The sequence below is a fragment of the Penicillium angulare genome (genome assembly GCF_028827245.1).
Source record: "Penicillium angulare strain IBT 27051 chromosome Unknown utg000001l_segment0_segment0, whole genome shotgun sequence".
Taxonomy (NCBI): Eukaryota; Fungi; Ascomycota; class Eurotiomycetes; order Eurotiales; family Aspergillaceae; genus Penicillium; species Penicillium angulare.
In genome coordinates this window covers 290,347-312,214 of record NW_026623160.1, presented here as the reverse complement: position 1 = coordinate 312,214, position 21,868 = coordinate 290,347, and the positions used below count along the sequence as shown (strand labels likewise).

Genomic DNA, 21,868 nt, shown 5'->3' with positions numbered 1-21,868 from the left:
GTTGCGCCATCATCATTGCTAGCAAGCGGAAGTCACCGCCAACGGTAGACTTCGCGAAACAAACGCGACGAGGAAAGTGGCCAGTCGGAAGGTTTTCGATGAGGGTTGACCAGGGGTGAGGTTGTCGCGCGCCCGATAGGATTTGGAGGAGTCCGGTCTTAGCGCTTCGGAGCGGAGGCCCAGGCGACTTATGCAGGAGATGAAGAAAAAGGCCGAAGCATAGATCAGAGACCTCTTTGGTCGCCTGCCCTCAATGCAAGGCCTCTATCTCTTTGACAGCCAGTGTTAGTGGTATACAAAACTGGCGTCGGGCGGCGTGGTTGATAAGAGGGTAGAGTTCTCTTTGGGGGGGGGGGGAGAGGCGGGAACGGCGAACGGGGGTAGGCTGGTGAAGTGTAGGGTAATAGGGAGGCGTGGAGGGGCTGGGGGGGGGCAAAAGAGAAAGAAAAAGTATCAAGTAGACTCACACCACGGAAGCCCAGGACCTCAGTGCTCTTCTCTCACAGAAAGCGAGATAAACAAATCGACAAAGAAACAGGGTGAGGTGCACGATCGCCCATATATCATGAGGATGATCGCCCGGGTTGAGCGAAGAGGGAACTGGGGACGGAGTAACCGGGTCCGACGAGTGGAGGATGTAACCGAGTCAGAACAACCAGCAACTGAGATACGGCTTATGTGGTTCGGTAGATCAACGAAGTAATCTGTGTTGAGCTATATTGTATTATACTTTCAGGTCCAGCAATTAATTCATCTACGGTTGTTTCTTTCCTCCAAAATGCGGTGTATCAGTCTGATTTCCCACAATCCACGGCTTTCTCTCCTGAGGCTTTTGCGCATCCAAAACGGCAATTTTTCACAAATTGACCGCTAAGCCTAATCTGGGCAATGTCACGTGAGTTTGTGTATTTGAAACTTTTTTTTTTTCTTTTTTCCACGATTCAACTTTCTCTTCTCTATCTTCTTTACTCTTCTCTATTCGCATTGCTTTGGGATTTGAACACTGCAGTACGCTGCTCTGCATCAGATATGCTCAATTGTTCAGCTGACCCTGTTTCCATGGAACTGGTCTAATTCTGTTGCGAGATCCATGCGATATCATGATAATGTCTTATGATGCTTGGATCTCACCACTAACCCGATCATCACATCCCACAGGCACTTTTGAGTCTGACAAAATCCCCTAGGTAAGTCTAATAGCCGTTGTTTTTTTTATTTTTATTATACCTTCCCTATTGTGTTCAAGGATGTCAAACATTTTTTCTCTTCTTTACCTACCAAATCGACCATGACGAGACAGTTCGGATCTTCCTTTCCCGGTTGGTCTGCTACTTGCCAGTATACCTTGTCTGAGAACACCTTCAAAACTATATGCGATTTCACCAACATGCATTCTATGAGACATGTGCTGATTATATTCGCGTTTAGATCACATCACACCACCGGAGGATTTTGATCTTGCATGGCTTTAGCTTCCATGACTATAATATTCCTATAGCAACAATGACTTGCATAATTTATACTTTTCATTATCTACACTATACTTTCCTTGTATGAGATCTTTTCTTTTGCCGTAAACCTTCCAGGTCGCTGCATAAAGATCTAAATACGCTAAAGCTATTTGGGGTCCATTAGGTACCTAAACTTTATTGTAATAACCTTGGAATCCTAGCGGGAGATCACTCTTAGCGTAATCATAATCAGACAAGAATAAGCGCCGGGGACGAGCTTTTTACTTCAATATGGAAAGGTTAATCTCTTCGGCGCATTTTCAGCGTAGGTCGAAGACTGCTCTTGGATACTTTTCGTTAGGAGCAGAAGGTCGTGTCACAATGTATGATACAGAACCATGATTGGCCTCTGTTAAGAGATGCATGGAAAAGTCCACGGGTACTGATGTGGTGCTTTTCCCTCCTCCACTGGCTAAATTAACATGGGAACAAATATATTGGCACCGTTGAGAAAGAAATAATTACTAGGACATCCAGAAATCCATGTTAGCATTATAAATACGTCAAGTTCATATGCTACACTAGTATTCATCACGTGATCACCACTCCCGCGGAGTTTGATCAGGCTTCAAATGTTTCTCCGCATCTTTCGGCCATCTGATGCGCCTAGATCTCACGCCCTGTGACTTTGAGCTTTGACTTCCAGTGGTATCCCACACATTGGATGTTTTCGTCAATGCATCAGGTCCGGCGGTCCGTCGTGCACCCGTGTCGCTTGATTGCTCGTCGCCGCTATCCTGTGCCTGCGCCTTCACGTCGCTTTCATATCTCTCCGCAATGTCGGTCAGCGCCACCTCACGATCCTCATGACGATCCTTCTATATCACCGGATACTTCCGAGAATCACCATTCTCCCAAGACCGAGGACATTACCCCCAGAAATGAAATACCTCTCGCTAGCGTGGACAAGGCAGGTAGGCCAGCGTCAAGGCCATATGGCTCTGCTTTGCGCAGAGCCATGAGAAGCCGCCAATCGGAAGACCCACAAAATCAAAAACAACAGGAAGCATCTGCGAAAATCCCTGACTGGTTTTCGGAACAAAATATGGTGACTCGTAGTCCAGAAGGTGCTATACAAATCCAGCAAGTCGTCATCACAAAATCGAAACCAGTCCCCGATTTACCTAAACCAGAAACAAAGGAAACAATGGCTACTGGCGGTGGAGAGGATCCTTCCTCGCCTGGTGAGGAACCTTCTGAGCAGCATAAATATGCTGTGCCGGAAGAATTATGGGGTGAATTGCGCGCATCGGTCAAGTCAGGCCTGAGACTGCCGCCTGCGCAGTATGCGGCAGAACCTGCCGCGAAGAAGTCACACCTTGTTCTTCAGTACCCGGGATATGATGGTATTCCGTTTTTAGATGCCGTGGTGCGACAATTATCCAGTGATTTAAAAACAGACCTCATCACTCTCAGCGCTCAAGATATTGCTCAACTTTTCAGTGAGCAAGACCTCACGGAAACAGGTTCAACATCAGCGATCCGTTCCCTTGGTTATGAGGTTCATCGGCCCCCAGTCACAACCTGGCCAGATTCAGGCGAGGGAGAGGTTGAGGGAGATGATGATTTTGCGGATATAGCTGGAGCGTCACATGGGCGAACAGAGGTTAGCACTCCTAGATTCATCACGATCGAGTCTGGTAAGGAGCCTGGCGATGTTCCATTGCCCAACTGGCTTGGTTTGAAGTCTCTTGTTGCATCGATAAATGGACAGGGAGACCAGGAGCCAGGGCCAAGACACCTCGGCCAACGCGCGGAACAACGCTGGACCCGCCTTCTCAACGAGGTGATATCTTCGCTTGGATGTGCTCCTGAACAAACGCCCAAGGAAGCAGAGAACTCTCCTGAGACGGATCCCCCTGTTCCTGTGCTTCCTCGAGACACGATCATTCATATTCAGGATTATCGTGAAATACAAAGCACAAGAGAAGGATCTCGGGTAATAACCTTGTTACAAAAGATCATTCAAGAAAGACGTAAAGCCGGATCTCGCATTGTTTTCATTGGGAGTACATCTCAAGAACTTCGTCATGCTCCCTCACAGGATGGATCCAAGATACTACAAAATGTGTTTGATGACAACTTCTCAAAGACCCTGGTGGTCACTCCATCTATGGATGCAAAGGCTGCCGAGAAGAAATTTTCTCAAGATCAAAAAATTCGCATCATGGATATCAACATTCGCCATCTACAGACTATGTTGCGTTTTCGCTTGCATGAGGCTACGGGTACTGCTAAGGACGACATATTTGGCAACCGTGCCTGGCCGCTTGATTCATCAACAATTAAACATTCTGGCATCAAAGAAAGATTCTGGTCTTATAATCAAGTACACTGGGTTGCTACTCTGGCCCTTGGCAGTGTAGAACCTGGCGAAACCTTTGGCTTCGAACATATTCGGCGTGGAATTGATCTCATGGAAAAGGGAGATCAAATCACAAACGACTGGCTGCAGGAGAAGACTCCCAAGACAACGACAGATTCCAACGCCGGTCAGAGCCGAGAACAATTATTGAGTTCTTTGCGCAAAACGTGTACTACGCATGAAAAGAAACTTCTTAACGGTGTTGTGGATGCGAAGAGCATTCGAACTACCTTTAATGATGTACACGTCCCACCGGAGACTATCGATGCCCTCAAAACTCTCACGTCTCTTTCGCTCATTAGACCCGAAGCTTTTACCTATGGTGTACTTGCAACAGACAAGATCCCAGGTCTTCTCTTATATGGACCCCCGGGTACGGGTAAAACACTCCTCGCAAAGGCCGTTGCGCGTGAGAGTGGAGCTACCGTCCTCGAAGTCAGTGGCTCAGAGGTATACGATATGTACGTTGGTGAAGGCGAGAAGAACGTAAAGGCGATTTTCACCCTTGCTAAGAAATTGAGCCCGTGCGTCGTCTTTATCGATGAAGCAGATGCTATTTTCTGTTCGCGTACCGGTGCTAGCAGTCGCACCTCTCACCGCGAACTGATTAACCAGTTTCTCCGCGAATGGGACGGTATGAACGACCTCTCTGCATTCATCATGGTCGCGACAAATCGCCCCTTTGACTTGGACGACGCAGTTCTGCGCCGCCTGCCCAGACGACTCCTCGTTGATCTTCCCACCGAGCAAGATCGTCTCGCCATCTTGAAGATCCACCTCAAAAAAGAACAACTCGATCCCGCCGTTGACCTAGTAGAGTTGTCGAAACGTACTGAACTATACTCTGGTTCGGACTTGAAGAACCTCTCAGTTGCTGCTGCCTTGGCTTGCGTGCGAGAGGAAAATGATGCTGCGACTAAACACCAGGGTGATGAGCCTTACGAGTATCCTGCACGACGCATTCTCACCCCCACACATTTCGAACGCGGAATGGAGGAGATCGGTGCATCGATCAATGAGGATATGTCTTCGCTTGGTGCTATTCGCAAGTTTGATGAACAATATGGTGATCGCCGTGGCCGAAAGCCTAAATCTAAGGGATGGGGTTTTGGGCCTGCTCCTGATGGACCTACTACTGAGTCGGTGCGGGTTCGGAATTGAGAACATATACTACTTTGGGTTTATCTTCTTGATAACAATTGAGGTTCCACATTGTCCTCTTAATCTTATGTTTACACCCGCTTGTATTTTTACTTATACGATAGACATGTACCAATAGCTTTCAGGGTCGAAAGTAAATATACACATTTGAACCTTGTACACTCCATACTTTTTCAATTGCTACCATCATTAATATGTCTCACAGCTCCAACGCGCTCGTCTAAAAAGACCACGCGGAAATAATCAATGTACGAGGGAGTAGTACGCCATCCGCAGGATTATTATAATGTTATTCGTATAATCTTTCGGATATCCAATCCCGACGTATCACATATTGGCTGATAATCACCTTAAAGTACAAGTGCAGAACGGACTAACCCCTACGCTAGCCTTTGATTGCTTACTGGCAGTGGGGGACCCCTCCAGGTGTCTTTTCACGCAGCATCGATCGTTTAAAGCCGCTACTTTAGCTACCAATCTATATTCTAGATTAGGATACACTTACAGTTGCTTCATCCGTGTACTCGGCTTACCAAGATTGTATATTGAGTCTAATACATTCCAACCGTGGCTGCAGAGGCCCCTGAGTGAGCCGCTGGCTTCCAAGCTCAATGATTGTTTTTTGCTATTGAAGCATGGCTCTACTAATGTGTTTATGTAGATTACTTTCATCAAGCGCCACCTGTCTGTTGATTCTGCAGGTTTCGAGAAAACCTATTTACCAACCCTTGACGCAGAAGTCTACCCACTTCCCTTCTGTAGCGTGCGTTGTCTTGGGATGTGGCTTAAAATTTCTCTGCTGATCTGTAGATTCGACTCAGAGCTTCGGTAATATATGCTTCAATATCTGGGATACCGCGGGCCGAGAGGAGCTCGCAGGTCTTCAAGTTCGCGACGGTTACTATGTCGACGCGCAAGCCGCAATCATTATGTTTGATGTCTGTTCACGAGTAAGCTACAAGCATGTCCCAATATGATATAGCATGTCCATATCTTGATCCTGCTTGAATTGATTCGATACGATTACTAATGCTAAATTGTTTTATGGGCAGGAGTTCACCACCGCTACTAGCTTTAAAGAGCCCATTATAAAGATTGACGAGGCTGCACTTGCCAAAAAATGGGAGCTGGCATCTCTCCCTGACAGCACCTCGATAGATGAAGATGAACTATGCTTCAAAGTTATCCAAAAGCCACCATTTAAACATTTCAAGAAATACTATATGTATCCTTACATTCAAAAGTTGGTCCGTAATAAAGAGAAGAATAATCTAGTATTACTATAATGAAGCTATAGTATCATATGATAGGCAGTAATTACTAAGGAGACCACCTATCAAGGAGATAGAATATTACTATCTGAAATGCAATTGCTACTATCGTTAGGATAATGTATAGTAGAGTGAATACTACCCAAAAATACATCCATGCTATAGCTATTTCAGCAAATAATTTCTATATAGAACAAATTTCTCATGTAAATCTTACTCAAGGCTGCCAGTATTTCCATGTGCCACGTAAACATGAACATTTGAACCTTATACAGTTCGTGATATCTCATCGATACTGGTCTGTATTCAATATTAACAATTATTGCACAAGTTTTCCCCAGTGTATGCCGGCAAGCCATCTTGTGCTTCCAAGGTTCCAGCTCTATAATTTATTAACATGGGCCACCCCCCGTAGACCATTAGGGTACATCATTTGAGTACTACCTTGATCCTTGAAAAATAAGGGACTTCCTTTAGGGACTTCCAAGTCCGAATCAATCTGATTAACTCGACTTCAATATTGAGCTCGAATAAATATCAAAGTTTATACGTTATACTTCCCGAATCACCTAGAGTTGATTGCACTGTGGGAGGGCACGTGCCCCCCCATGACATATTATCCGTCTCCACCCGCCACTTTTTCAAGCTCATATTCTCCTCCAAACCCCGCGTGTGGAATTAGGTGGAGGTTCGTGCCTGGGCCATTTCCAGCACCGGGCGAGATCCCTGTATTAGCCCTCTTTTCCCCTCACACTGAGTCATACTCTTCTTCTCCAAAATCCCGGGACTAGAAAAGAAGAACATCCGCCCACCATGACCGACTCCCGCGACACTGCCATCCGCGACGCCAAGCGATTCGTTCGCGAAGTCGTTCGCAACGACTGGGAATTCACAGCTGACCCAGATGGCAAGAACTACATTTCATTGCCGCCTTCAACCCATCCGATCAATGCCCTCTACCAGAACCGTGAAGTTTCAGAATGGCGATGCCGAGAATTCGACAGCTCTGGCTCAGAGCTTGAACCACCATCATCAGACGACGATTCTGAAAGCGATTCGGTCAGGAACCCGGGCGACCCTGACCCCCGGCGCAAACGCCGTCGCCAGATGGATGAGGAAATGACATGGAACGAAGGGCTAAGGATGTGGATGGCGAGGCGCGATATATGGTCTGGAGCTAGGACACGGCGGGAGATTCGAGCACATGAAAAGAATCAGGCTTCTGTAAATACTCAGATAAACAATTTGGGGCAGGCTGATGCGAATAGCTTGGATTCTGGTGTTGGTGCTGGTGCTGGTGCTGATACTGCATCACCCCAGACTCCGTGCGCTGGGTCTTCCCCGCACTCGGATCACCAAAGTCAAAATGGCATCATTGACGCGTCGGGCTTGGCCAACAAAACTGAGGCATCGCTGTCAATTGCAGAGCGGGAGAAAAATGACGACCTTCAACGTCGACAGGATCAAGAAGAAGAAGAACATTCTACTGCTCCAGATGAAGAAATCAAACGCAAGGAGTCTACCGAATCAACTGGCATTACGGAACCGGATTCCCATGCCGCGAATGGCCCTGATCTGATCAAATTTCCTACTATTGACGACGACGACGAGATAGAGTCGGACGAAGAATACGACGAGCCTCTTATTCCTGTCGCCCCTCCCTTCATTTCAGCCGACAATCCTGTTCGCGCAATCATAACCCCTTCTATCTACCCCTCCATCTATACAAAAGTTGTTGTACAGGGGATGACACCTACCGTGCCCGTTAATTTGGCCGATTTGACCAAGGCAATGGTTCAGGGTTGGAAAGCAGATGGACAATGGCCACCCAAGCCGGCTGTCTCGAACATCGTCCTTGCCGACGATTGCAGCGTGCCGAAGAAAAGTTCGGACAACGCCGACGGAAACCCCCAGTCAAGGCGGAAGAATAGTATCACAAACGCTATGCGTAAAGTGTTCCATCTTGGCTCGCATCCGTTCCACCGACGTGGTTCTAGTCAGGATGCTGGAAATAGCGCTACGACGGGTAATTCTGGTTCCGTCATTTAGAAGGCTGGGGTTCTCTTTTTGTCCAGATATGTATCTTTCTGGGCTCTCTCTGAGGAAGCTTTCTATATCGATGATGAATGATTATGACATGGGTCAATGTGCTCAATACCAGGAAATATTTATTTTCCTTGCGATTTGCATCTGGTGTTCTTCACGGAAGGTTACGGGGATGTACTTCTTGTTATTTAATATTGACTTCTTGGTGTATTGGACGGGCTGTATTCAAGTATGAGCATGATTTTATTTTCATCTTTTCTTTTGGATAACACTATGAATTATACATGGTTCTCCTTCTGAATAAAACAACAAGGGAGAAGTGAGTATTCGCAGATAAGGGTAGGCAGGTTTTGGACCTGTTCTGCCAATCGTAATCTTCCATCTACAACTAATAACAATTGAGGTTTATTTTGATTTGTTGCGTATATAGGTGTACATGTCTTGATTCATACCATCATAATACCTATAGATATTTAACTGTACGAGTGAACCGCACATAATACAGGCATTGCCTAGACAGAAATTCAATAACCAGAAACATAAACGCCAATGCTAACATGCAACAAAATAAGAAATACAGTCCGCCACGTCACAGAAAATAGTAAAACCAATAGTTGTGTATATGATAAACAAACAAATCATGGATGCTCTCCATTTCTCCAAAATTTCACCCAGGGAATAACTCCAATTGCTCAATAAAGCCAGAAAACTCAATCATGGCATCATCAAATAGCTTTTCCGCTTCAGTCTCATTTTGCAGGATCAAAAGAACCTCAGGGTCCAGAGATAGCATCTTGGATCCTTGACCAGAGCGAGTATAGTAGTACTTGCCGTCATGAAATGACCAATTTTTGAGATAAGATTGATGGTCTTCGAAGACGGCGCGTCGAAAGGTGAGAAGGTGACGGGGAATCCCGGTTTCGGATCTGGATGTGTTGTTCTGCGGTGCGGGAATGATGGGAATGTTCATGGTTGATTCTGTGCCGGGGACAGAATTTTTTAATTCAGATGATACCACAGTAAACAGGTCTCGAAACCATTGAATGTAGGAGATTAGGCTGTCTACCTGGTCGGTGACACGGTCGAGGTAGTCGATCAAAACAAGGGAGGAAGAAATCATTTTAGTGAATTCCGCAAGCATCAGTAGGACAACAGGTTCTTTGAACCGTTTGGCGTTAGAACATAAAGGCCGGAGCGCGTTGTAGCATGACTGGAAGACTGTGCGAAAGATCTCCACTAAAGAAACCACGCAAGCCGGCGAGTTGGTGTCCATACTGAAAAACAAATCCTTGAAAGCCAATGAGACGGTTTGAATGATCGGTCGGCTTAGAAGCCAGGCCGCGGGTGTGCTGAAAGCCAATTCGAGGTATGGCGGGAAGCCGCATTGCAAGAGAACGGCTCTAAGGGTTGGTCGATCATGCCCTCCTGCTTCAAATGTGCCTTTCATTGCGGTGTGCATTTGATCCACCAGGTGGCTGTGTTGGCGCTCAACAGTCGCTCTTTCAACGATACTCTGAAGGAACATCATTAAGGTATTGATCTCCTTGTTAGAGCCCAGCTTAGGCTCGTAGCGTTTCAATTTCGCCACAATGTATCTGGGATCCGTAGAAGGTAGCGGGAACATGGCAGGATTCGTGAAGAAAGAATCCACAGGTCGGATGTCGCTAGTAAGTTCTTGAAGGAACCTAATTACACGATGCACAAAGTCGACATATGAACCCTGAGCAGATTCGGCGACCCCATCGCCTAGCTCCCGGTAGTTGAATTTCATGGCAGCCATCAGTTGATGAAGCAGTTCAGAGTAATCTTGCTTCGTTATCGACAAATCGCGACTTTCTGAAGCCTCTAATTGCAAAACGTGTTCACGCATATTGGACAGGATGCACGATAATAGAGAGACACGCCGCTGACTGAGCTCTGGTAGGGAAATGTGATATCTGTCATTGGTTTCGTCCTTCACAAATGGAAGATTTCCCAGTAAGGGGTGATTAGGGTTTCCGTTGAGGATTGCCTCAGTGAGACAGTGTTGGAACTTGAGCATTGATGAACGTTCCGCCAAGCATGACATCCATATTCCCATGGCGAGGGTAGGGCTTTCGACGAGGATTTGCGAGTCTTTTTCAATACAGAGAGCCAGAAAGCGGGCTGTATATTTACGAGTCTGCCCTGTTTGTCGAAGTTGGGCCCATGATCTGTCTCCGAACTGACTTAGATAGCTATCCCAGCGGTGAAGTCCCTGACGAACGAGCGCGTAGGCAATTGAAACCCAAGAATCAACGACGTTCGTGAGAATCGCATCTTCCGGAGAATCATCTGCACCAAAGCAGTTGGAGAGGAGACGGGAAACAGTTGGAGCTAATACTCGTTGTATGTACTCCATCTCTTCTTTGGGGACGTCTTGTTGAACCAAGACAGCATCGACGTCATCCCAGTCATCGAACCCCTCGAACTCTTGGCTATCTTCATCGACAGGAGCTGGAACTGCAGGAGCAGCCTTGGAAGGAGTGGACTCTTTGTTCACATAAGCAGTCACAACTTGTAGAGCCTCAGACACAACAGTGTTAACACGTGGAAGTTTTGGATTGAACAACCCAGCGATACTATCAAATGGCGTCTTGGATATCAGAGCGTACGCATGTTCTAGCGAGGGAGCAAGCTCAACGGCAGTTCGGAGTCCTGATAGACCCATTTTGAGCAATGATTCGGTTTGTCGCTGGTTCTGAGATATGAGGCTCTCAGCCAATTCTTTCGAAACAGAATTGTCGCCTTTATTCTGAGCTTCGATTTCACTTCGAGCTTGTGAATGCTGCATACGCAGCTCCACCATGAAATGGCTGTGCCAATCTGCAAATTGCTCTAAGCTTGACGCATCCTCATCTGTGGAGAGTTTGAATCTGATAAGTCTTATCCACGATCGAAGGTTGATGCTGCATGTTTCCTGGTGTGAAGTTGCTGGATGAACGAGGTTCCGAATTGCTTCTATTCGAGGTCTGGATCCATCAGGAACGGCCCAATACAGGGTACAGAGCAGATCGTGATGATTCCTAACGGCGTCTAGGTCGTCATGGCGCAAGGGACTTTCTTTGGAATACACACGACCATTGTTAGGAAGCAGGCGCCAGACAAAACCCCTCATTTTCTTCTCGTCGTATTTTGAAGCCAGAAAGCGCAGACCACTGGCGATTATTTTGAGAAAGGTGTGGAAGCATGGTTCTCCTGCTTGGATGTCCAGTGAAGGTGTCTTGTCAAGTTCGTCAAGGAAGTTAGGCGATCCACGACTTTCTTCAAGCCTCAAGTTATACCAATATTTCGGAGCAAAGAAGTCGTAGAGGTTATCCATTATGGGTTTGCATTCTCGCCAGCCCCACACATTGATAAGACGATGACAGCGCTGAAAGAGGGTTCGGCAGTAGGAATTGTAAGAAATAGGCTGCGTAATGGACTTCGGTTCGATGTCGTGCAGTACTGGGGTTATGAATCTTTTGATCAAACTCCAGTTATCATGTATTGTCTTGAAACGTAGATCGCGACGAGCGATGCCATGATGATCGATCTCGTTCAGTGGTAACGAGACGAACAAGTTATGCCACGCAGACTCTAAACTCCTTACATCTCTTTGTTGCCGCAAAAGTCCTTTAGTACACGCTTCACACTGAATGTCAGCGAGCACTCCTTTGAACCTTTCTGAGCTGCGCAAGACTTGCTCGACGACAACCAAAGCAGTGGCCGAAGGAAGTTCATCATGTATGCCTCTATCACGTCGTTCTGGCTTTTTTATCTCCTCCAAAAAGCGACGAACACCACTGATTCCAGATTTTGATGAAACTAAATTAAGGACATCCATTGCAGCGGCCTTGACCAGATTGAAAATATCCTTGCCAAGATCAACACCAACAAATCGATGTTCGGCGATTTGACGAATTTGATTAGCAAACACCAGGTTATAGCACGTCAACTTGACTAGATTGCTCTGCTGATCTTCGTCAGCGGTGGTGTAGCTAGCCATCGGTTCTCTCAGGCGAGATACGAAGCCCATAGTTCGGTGAACAAATTCCTTGCGGTCGATAGGGTCATTGAATGATAATGAATCGGTCACATAATTAATCAACGACCGATAGACGAGCGCGGGAAGCGAAGTTGAGTGAACTGGGTCGGTTTGCTGTCTGGAAATATTCCGCTCCAGCTCAAGAACCATGATATCAAACACAGATCCCATTTGGGAGGAAACTATGTCATTCCAAGAGTCCCATTGAAAACGTTGATCATCCACCAATATCGTGCATGACTTTGACCCATGATCTAAGTTTCTTTGCTTCAGTTGCAAGGAACGAGAAAACTCCCCGCTTCCTATAAACGTAGATTCATGGAAAAATAAACCCTCTCGCAATGGCACAATGCCAAATTCAAGAGGATATGACGGCTGCAAGTTGAATAATCCCCCCACATTGAAAGTAGATGGATGTGATGATGCCGCGTGAGTAATTGAAGCAGGGGGCGAGTCGGCTACACCCGTTGTAGTCAGATCATGGATTGTATCTCCAGTAGATTCGTCGGAATCAATGATTACCCGATGGGGGGTGGGCTTTTTCAAACGTCGAGTTGGTCGATTCTTCTCTGTTGGTTGCGTACGACTGGCTGTTGGGTGAGCCGTAGTCGACGATTCGGGCGCAGAAGGTGCAGGCTGAGTAAATGGTCCAGTATGAGAAAGGAATCGATCTAGCGGCAGACTGGATTTGAACGCCTGGGAACCTTTCTGATGTTGGTAATCTCGATTGAGTAGAGTCAATTTTCGGCTGAACGCAGACTTCGCCGCTATTTGACTTTCACCAGGGCCTGTCGGGTTTGTGTACGCTGGTCGTGCGGTATTCCGCTGTAGAGACGTGACCTGCATATTTCTGTGAACGATCCAATGATGTCCTTGTTTCTCAATCTGCGGGCGCGCAGCAGCAGCAGCAGCAGGAATATGCGACGGAGAGATCGTAGCTGGCGTTGCGGCTTGTCTATATGAATTCTGCTCTTGTCCAGTATGATCTTCATCATCCAACATCACAACATCTGGCTGTGTAGTAGCTAGGGTTGACGTCCGATTTGGAGCTTGAGTCTTATTCATGGCTTGTCTTGCTCGGGTGGGACCATTGAACAGGCTCGCAAGTGGCGTTGGCTTTTGCTTTTGAGGTTTATTTTGAGGTCTGGGTCGAGGACGAACGGCTTTAGACTGCCGAATTTTCCCACCGGTCCATTCACGCAGAGATTGGTTTGTATCCATCGTATCCTCCTTGGAACTGAACTTAAAGAATTTGCGAGTTGGGCTTTGTCGGCCTGCATCAGGGCGCAACCGAGCAGTCCTCGTACCAATCCTGAGGAACTGGGGTTGTTCTACCTGCGGCTTTGAGGCTACATCCGGTGCATCGAGAATGCCTAATCGTGGTGCGCGCTTTTTCGATGACTTTTTGGTTCGTCGAGTTCCATAAGAGTCATTGGTAAGCCTGGTTTGTCTTTTTAAGCGAGCTTTCTTTGCCTGCCTCTCGATATGATCGAGGGTTTCCTTAGAATTGGGACGCTTCAAACTCTTCCTCTTCTCACGAGGGCGTGAAGATTTCCGTGATGCAGTTGGCAGCATGTAATCGATTCTGTTATCTTCCATGATACCTTCGCCATCATTATGATCAAAAAGAGTTTCGGATCTTATTTCGACGATATTTTGTCGAGCAGACTGGTCGTTCACTTTTCGAGATTCATTATCACTGCTATCAGAGTCGCCAAAATCAATCAAAGACACAGTCCTAGGAGTTTGACCAGGTTTTCGAGCGATTTTTCGAGCAACACCTTTTCCATCCGTTCGCTTTGAAGCAGCATTATCATTTGATTGGGCTAACCTTTGCTTTTCCAGACGCTGTCGCGCTTCGAGCCGAACCCATGATGCAGGAAGAACACCTCGCGTTTGACGCTGAATTCTCCGAATCTCACGCTCTTCAGCGGTCTCATCAGGAGCTGCAGATGATCCTTGAGATGAATCGGAGTCATCCTCAGAACTGTTTGCCGAGCTCAGCTCGTGTACCTCGGGCTCATCTGCCGGCGGCGTGTCTGTTGTGGTATTCTGCGATGGTATAAAGCCAAGTGGAAAGCGAAAGGCTTCTGTAGCACGCGGTGTCTCTTGGGCTGATGAAGCACCTTCTGCATCTGGTGGGCTTGATGGAAGTTCAGGAAGGGCAGCTGATAGTATCTCGCTGAGGCGACTATTTGAAGTTTTTGAATTATCAATTACGACTCGAGGTTTTGATCCAACCCCACCGGAAGCATCATGCCAAGCACCAGAATGCGATTTTCTTCTCCTTTTGGCAGAATGAACTCGCTTGAGGGGCAAATCTTCTGGACGAGAGTTTATGTTGATATTTCTTTCTCGCTCTTCCTCTCGATGCCGTTCAGGTCTTTCGGCTGGTAAGAATTCTTCGGCGGGGGGACTGGAACGAAGATTATCGGGATTGAATTCGTCATTTTCTTGGCTCTCGTCTGTAACCTCTTTCGTCCGTTTTCTCTGCTCCTCTATTATCGCGCGAACGGGCTTAATGCCTCCTTCTTTCATCAACCTTTGATACTTGGCCATTTCGAGGGCATAAGGGTGCATCTGAATGGCATTGCGTTCACGAAACCTCCTCTGCCTGGGCTGAGCCGCCTCCATTTCGTTCAGAAGGTCTTGCAGAATCTGAGCGTTAGGTACCTGCTCTGTAACGGTGTCTGGGGCGTCGACGGATATCACATCGTGTCTTGGCTGCGTCTCGTCGTCAGGGAAATGAATGGACAATGGCGGCGATGATAAAGGCGAGTCATCTTCGGAGCCTTCCATTGGCGCTTGCTCTGTCCTTTCTGGCGTGTCGGTCTTTTGTGGTGTGTTGGGTTCGTCTGGTATGTCGATCTGATTCGATGTGTCGACATTATTTTGCCGCAATCTAGTGATCGGCTGCTCAACGACATTGAGCTCGTCTGGTGATGAGCTCCGGGATCCTCCGGTGTCAGCCAATAATTGCCAGTCACGGTTCTTTGGTCTAAGAACAGTTGGATTCTGAGGGGCTTTTGTAGGTGTAGAGGTTGTCGATGTATTTGTATCAACACCTCGGCGTCGTGATTTCCGTGCAGATAAATCCATCACAGGCGGGGAACTTGGAACCTCCCATATTGACTTGTCTGGCATAGCAGGTGGTGAATTTTGCTTATTATCTTCGGATTGGTTCGTCTTTTTCGTGCCTGATAATCGTTTTCCATAGGATTTCGTACGGCGTGGCTTTGGTGTTTGGTCATCACTCGAAGCGCTCCTTGAACCACTCTTCCGATGGTCTTTCAACTTCTTCCCAGAACCCTCAATTGGCGAATCGGGCTTCTTGGTATGTTTCTGCTTGGTCGCGGGACTTGTCACGAGCTCCAAAGAGCCTTGCGGTGTCTCTTCGTCATGGTGATCTGTCGTTGACAAGCTGCTTGCTGGCTTTATACGGTCCGCGGGGGTGGCCTCGGATACAATCGTAGTGGCTGACGCGGGAACGGGGAGATATTCGAGGTTTATATCCTTGTCACTTGTAGTGTCGATAGCTTGTCTCGATTCTAGAGAGTCGAATTCCTCCTCTTCGTCGTCGGAGTCTGGGACAAACCCTCGTTTCCGCCATGGTTCCATTTGCATGGCTCGCCCATGTCTCTAAGGGATCATCGAGACGCGGAAAACGGAGAAGAAAGGTCGTGTTCGATTAATGAGCGTACGGGAGCTCTATCCCTCGAAATAACTCGTGGTCAATCAAGAAACGCGTCGATAAGCAGTTTTCAATTTGGCGACGCGCCGCTAATCAGTGCGATAACGGGCAGACCCGCATTCTCCGACCTCCACCTCTTTCCGATCAGTCACTCTCAGATTACTTTTAGCTACATACTCAGTTCTCAACTGCCAATATGAGCCGAAACTTTATTACAGCCGCTGTGACGATAGGTGTCGGTGTCTTTACAGGTATTCATTGCTTTTGATTGTGGTTTGATGTGGTGCGTTGTATGAGGTCAGTTGCTAACCTCATATTTCTCCGCAGGCTACTACGCTTTCCAACCAGCATTACAGGAGCTGGCAATCCAGCGGGCGCATGGAATCCAACCCGGGGCTTCTTCTGAAGCATCTACTTCCAAACAGAATGACAACGCTCCTCTCAGCAATGCTGCCGCATCTGCTCCCCAGCCCTCAGAGCCCAAGAAGGGCAAATAGTCGAACAGCGCATTCATTCCGGATATAAAGATCACGGCACTGTTCCTCGCAGCTGTTCATTGAGAATTAAATAGCTCAACATGCATCTTGGAGGCAAATTATACGCTGTGAATAACGACGACGGGAACTTCTACTCGCTGTCTTTCAGCGCTCTATGCTCGCCTACCATTGCAAGAGCTTTAGTGTCCGTCCTCGCGAGGCTTACGAACTACTCTGCGCCTATATATTCCACTTCCAATCATAGAATTGGTATATGTGGAATGAGTTTCAGCCTGATGGCGATCAGGAATTGGTCAGACCAGCCCCGTCTGTATACTACTGGATTGTCTAAGTTCCTCCAATTGGAATCTGTACATATAGCATGATACAACATGAAATCATATTGTTGTCCATATTTCTAGACTGCGTCTTTCAACTAACTTTGTTTTGCATTTTGAAACAATAAAAAAATGGGGAACCATAATCAACGCCATGCCTTGGATGTAGAGCAAGGGAAACTAGCTCGTCCACAAATATGACCCAGTTCAAGCCCAATTTAACCATAGACTGTGCCCAAACGCCCCTTTCCATAACAATTTTCCACATTATGCTGTTAAAGTTCTTCCACCATTTTCCCATTTCCATTGAGAGGCCCTCCGAACAGTCGGCCTGCGGGTGTACCAATCCATTCTTCGGGCACGCTCACTCTGCAGCCATTGGCATTGCTAACCCATCGAACCATCGTGGGGTCTGCCTTTTCGGGCTCCCCGGCTTCTTGGTCGGCTGGTGTAGAACCGTCTCCCGCGGCAGCTCGGCCGCGCCTCTTGGGAGGCTGCTTTCTGAGTAGTCGGTTGATTGTGTCCATCTATTGATTGTCAGTGGCTATGTCACGAGGATAGTCGAGCTATCCGCTCAGATTCTTTGTCCGGCGAACCTTTTCTTCCTCGTTGCGTTTCTCGCTCAGGTTTTTCCTGCGTCGAGCCATCTCTGTACGTCTCATGGCACGCTCCTCGGCTGTTAAATGCTTCTTGACTTGGGGCTCTGTTCATGCGTAAGCTTGTGCTCTGTTTGAGCACTGAAGAAGATTTTGCTGTCAGCTTACCCATTGGAAGTTGTAGGAAATCGTTGCCCAGATTTCCACGTTGGCGCTTGGTCTGCTTGCCGCCATCCATGGCCTCGCTATCTATGTCGTCATCCAATTCATCTTCTTCGTCCTCCTCATCCAAATCGTCGACATTGACATCTGGCACGGCGCTTTCATCCTGATCATCAGGTTCACCATCGGCGTCTGAATCTGTGTCTGAAACAGCCTCCTCATCCTCGTCCTCGTCCTCTTCTTCTTCTTCTAATTCCATTTCCTTCTCTTCAACGCTCTGAACGTTCTTTCCCCGATTAGATGCAGCTGGTTTAGCAGCCCGTCTTGCTGGTGCTTGAGGGGGAGCTTCATCCATATCCACGTCACCGTCAGCATCAGCATCTTCATCGTCTTCTCCTGGGGCATCTTCGTCGTCAACTTCATCTTCCTCTTGGTCGTCAAGGTCCTCATCTGATGTGGCAACCTCTACGAGCTTCTTTTTGGTGCGACTAGCTCGAGGTCCTGAGACAATGGGATTTTCTTGGAATACATTGACAGATCGTCGCGCTGCTGCGCGACCTCCCGTGGCCTCGCGTAACTTGCCTGTGGGCATTTTCAAAGTGAGACGAAGAGATCTGCGGGGCTCTTCAGTTGAATCTGATTGTGATAATGATGGTGATGGTGATGTCGACGGTGAGACAGACACTGATGTTGGCGCAGCAGTGGAGCGGGTTTGTCTCTTAGGTCTGGTGCGGACATTAGCATTGTGATCTGACTGATCTGACTGATCGTCCTGAGCTGCTCGCCATCGACCAGATCGCCGAAGAAGTGGCATGTTGACGGCGAAGTTGTTACGGTAAAGATTCACAATTGGGCTTTGGGTCGAGGGGTTCAAGGAGATTGAAAAAGGGGAAGTGAAAGAAAGACTCCGAGACAAAAGAAGCGGGGTGGTAATGAATTAACAAGTAAAGTGTGTGGCAGTACAGGTTAAAGCATCCGATGGGAAGTGTGGAGGGGGAAATAGACAGTGAAGCGAATAAGAAGGCGCCAATCACTGGATTGGGAGTCTAATAATGGGTGCAAGCCGGGAAGGCACAGATGGATCATGTCTTGAGCGCCACTCTGGGATATTCTCAACCAGTGCGAACAAAGCGCACTCAAGTTGCTGGGGGATCTGGGGGTGATTGCGCCTGCCGTGTTCCCCGGAGTCCGGGGGCGACGGAGAGGGAGAGAGATGGATGGGGACCGAATACATGGAGGAGCACAAATGCAGGACACAGCCAGGGTCAGGGTAGGGTTTCAACTTACAGGTACTTTTTCTTTCTAGAGTTACCAAGTCTGTTGTCGCTGGCGCTGGATGAACGAATGAAGTCACTTTCGCCCGTTTCTGCCAGGCGGTGATACGGGTGGATCCTTTACATTGCGTTATGTGTATACAACCCTCAGGTACACTGAACATGGACTTCGACGATATTAGCCTTTATTATCATCACTTGGATCGATGGCAAAACGATGTCTGATGTACTTAGACAGCCCGATCTCTCCGACAAACACGAGGTCCTCAGCCCCGATGACCCTTTCAAACTCTTGCGACGATCGATGCCCTCAAAATGTCCGCTTTCTTCCAAAGGCGGAACTCTTCTTAGAGGAGATAAAAAAACGAGAGAAAATTCGTGGATTCAATGCACTCAATGACTCTTTATCCGCCCAAATGCGCCAATCTATTGAAGACAGATCTGCATGGTGGCTTCTGTTGACCTTTTGTATTGGGATTTACTTGATGAATATTGTTGGGGACCAAGGCTGAGCATGGCACACAGAGTCCATGCAGTTACAAGTTACAACAATATCGGAGCTTCATAAAAGACTAGAAGATTTCGTTCGATTGAAAATTCACCATTTACAAGAGTATAACAAGGAGCTTGGCATGGAATATGATGTGACCTATGAACCAGAGCGTCCCCTCGAGCCGACAAGTGAAGATGAGCCAGCACCAGAGGTATAGGCCCTATCCAGCATTTCTGTATTGTCGCTAATCGGCCACATGAGCACTAAAGTTTGGCGTCAGTGTGGCTCAAAGGGTCGTGGTATGCTTTGAAGTCTCCGTGGGAGGTCCTCATAGCCAGCCAGTGATGTAGAATCCGGCTTGGTATTCCGAGGCCGAGGGGTCTTTAACAAGATACGCAAGGTTTCTCTTTTTGAAAGCGTCCTCCACTGCTCTTCTCAAGTATTCATCTGCTCATCAGATATCCTGTTACAGACCGCCTCTCCCTCTCGTCGCCAATCCTCTTCCCGGAACTCAGTCTCCCAACCATAATCCTCAATCAGAACCCGCTTCACTTGAATCTGCTCCGGTTCCCCGGCGGGAATAATATAGCCATAATCCCCTTGTGTAGGAAGATATACTGTCTCTAAATTACGAATATCATCGATGAGACCCTGGAGATAGGTTGGGGCATGGTGAGCCTTGCAGTCTTTCCGGAAGTCAAAGCCCTCCTCCCCCGATTCCTGTTCAACAATAACTTGAATAATATCTGATTGAAACCGTTAGTTCTTCCTTCTCATATATATAGCGTAGTAGAATATATAGGGTGGGAATGACTGTACTTGACTTAGTATTCAGAATAACCGAGGTCCCATCATCTGCGTGCATCCAGGAAGTAAGTGCAACCTCCCACGGTTTCAGAAAGTCCAATCTTAAATCCTCGTCGCCAATGCTCACGGGCGCCTTTTCAGGATCGCGGCCACCCCGTATCTCTTCATCAAAAAAGTATTCAAACGGCCGGGACTGCAACAGAAACGGCTTATTGGTGCCGCGAAACGTATAAGGAATCTTTTTCATAAGAGATACTACCTCCACCGCGATATGGAGCTCATGGCATAGCTTCTCATTGATGGCATGGCCACCTGCAGGAGGAAATATGACTTCCCCGTAAGGGTAATCGTCCCCGGGAGGGTTGTAGTAGCCTAGCCTATGAAGTAGGATATAAATAGTCGTCATTTGAGTAACTATTGTCTCTTCGTCGTAACTTGAAGGTGAAAGAAAGGAGGTGCTAATCATCGTTCCGGAATTTTTATACCAGAGGCAGAGCAGAGTAACCAAAGAAGGAAAAATGACCCAGGTATATCGTGTCATTGAAAACTTGAATTCTCGAGTAGAGGAGATTTCGGGGATTGTCTCCTTCAAGTTTCTTCTGGGGTGGGGAGAAAGAGAGGATCATAATGTGGATTTTGGTGACTAGAATGGGCCATTTATGGACGGAAATCCTTACTAGTCCAACCTGATTTTCTCTAGTCGCCCCACCAGTTAGCCATGCGGCAGAAAGTTTTGAAGTAAAAATACATATACATCTACTATCTACTATTTGCAAAGGACTATTCTACATGAGTATTTAATGTTATGCATAGCTACGAGGAATGTAAATCCAATTTGACGAAATCTCCAGTATGTACTACACAAAGAGCCCATAGGTCGCAAAGAACTTCAGTTTTTTTGAGATGGTCCATCTAAGAACAAAAGAACCTCGCTCGATAGTTTCAACAGTATCTATCTTAAATTTGAATTAGGATGCGACCTATATCTATGCATACTAGCTATGAAGATATGTGTTATACTAGTGCTATGCACCGTAGCCCTGCACTACACCGTGTTAGGCAGGTCGGATGTCTATCAAGGGGCTCTTGAGCAGGGCTCTAGGACATTAACCTGTAGGGTCAACAGGCTATACCAGGGGTGGACCTGAAAGATAAGATTGCTTTAGGATTGTTTACTTTTTCCCTATCGAATGAACGAACCCGTTTCACATGCCCGCCAAAAAGCCTAGTCAAACTCTCCAAACCACCATTTAAGATGGGATTTCCAGAGATCACAGTGTCTGGAACTGGTTTCTTGAGATCTGGAAAACGCTTCCAAATCAAAGGCCAGATAGCCATCGCTCTTTCTCCCAAGCTAGGCTAACCAGTTCAAATAGGCGTTGGGTACATTGGAGATAGCTCCGGGTCAAATCCAGTTGATGTTTTGGCTGACTCTCAAGCCGAACAATGCAAGATCGATGCTTCGCTGATGAAAGATCTGGGAGCAAATGTGGTCAGTGTGCAATTCATTGACTCAACTCATAATCATGATAAATGTGTGCAAGCATTTGCGGACAATGGCATATACGTTATCGTTAAACTAGCGACCCACGAGAACGATGGGAGTGAGCCAAATGATCTTAGATGGGACAA

General features: G+C 47.2%; 7 protein-coding genes across 7 annotated transcripts; 4 read left to right on the top strand and 3 right to left on the bottom strand.

Moving 5' to 3' along the window:
* Positions 1–2,187: 2,187 nt before the first annotated feature.
* N7478_000102 (ATP-binding protein) lies at positions 2,188–5,037 on the top strand (the record flags this gene model as incomplete). The annotated part of the gene is made up of 1 exon (XM_056916318.1): positions 2,188–5,037. The coding sequence occupies one exon, from the start codon at positions 2,188–2,190 to the stop codon at positions 5,035–5,037; it is 2,850 nt and encodes a 949-aa protein (XP_056784198.1).
* Positions 5,038–7,121: 2,084 nt separating this feature from the next.
* On the top strand, positions 7,122–8,357 carry N7478_000101 (DUF4050 domain-containing protein; the record flags this gene model as incomplete). Its single annotated transcript, XM_056916317.1, has 1 exon — positions 7,122–8,357. One exon carries the CDS (start codon positions 7,122–7,124, stop codon positions 8,355–8,357), a length of 1,236 nt encoding a protein of 411 aa, XP_056784197.1.
* A 664-nt stretch (positions 8,358–9,021) lies between these two features.
* On the bottom strand, positions 9,022–16,023 carry N7478_000100 (uncharacterized protein; the record flags this gene model as incomplete). The annotated part of the gene is made up of 1 exon (XM_056916316.1): positions 9,022–16,023. The coding sequence occupies one exon, from the start codon at positions 16,021–16,023 to the stop codon at positions 9,022–9,024; it is 7,002 nt and encodes a 2,333-aa protein (XP_056784196.1).
* A 263-nt stretch (positions 16,024–16,286) lies between these two features.
* Positions 16,287–16,587, top strand: N7478_000099 (uncharacterized protein; the record flags this gene model as incomplete). Its single annotated transcript, XM_056916315.1, has 2 exons — positions 16,287–16,341; positions 16,418–16,587. 2 exons carry the CDS (start codon positions 16,287–16,289, stop codon positions 16,585–16,587), a joined length of 225 nt encoding a protein of 74 aa, XP_056784195.1.
* A 592-nt stretch (positions 16,588–17,179) lies between these two features.
* On the bottom strand, positions 17,180–18,476 carry N7478_000098 (PAPA-1-like domain-containing protein; the record flags this gene model as incomplete). Its single annotated transcript, XM_056916314.1, has 3 exons — positions 17,180–17,431; positions 17,501–17,607; positions 17,669–18,476. The coding sequence occupies 3 exons, from the start codon at positions 18,474–18,476 to the stop codon at positions 17,180–17,182; spliced, it is 1,167 nt and encodes a 388-aa protein (XP_056784194.1).
* A 990-nt stretch (positions 18,477–19,466) lies between these two features.
* On the top strand, positions 19,467–19,646 carry N7478_000097 (uncharacterized protein; the record flags this gene model as incomplete). The annotated part of the gene is made up of 1 exon (XM_056916313.1): positions 19,467–19,646. The coding sequence occupies one exon, from the start codon at positions 19,467–19,469 to the stop codon at positions 19,644–19,646; it is 180 nt and encodes a 59-aa protein (XP_056784193.1).
* A 218-nt stretch (positions 19,647–19,864) lies between these two features.
* Positions 19,865–20,702, bottom strand: N7478_000096 (uncharacterized protein; the record flags this gene model as incomplete). Its single annotated transcript, XM_056916312.1, has 2 exons — positions 19,865–20,149; positions 20,271–20,702. 2 exons carry the CDS (start codon positions 20,700–20,702, stop codon positions 19,865–19,867), a joined length of 717 nt encoding a protein of 238 aa, XP_056784192.1.
* Positions 20,703–21,868: the final 1,166 nt, after the last annotated feature.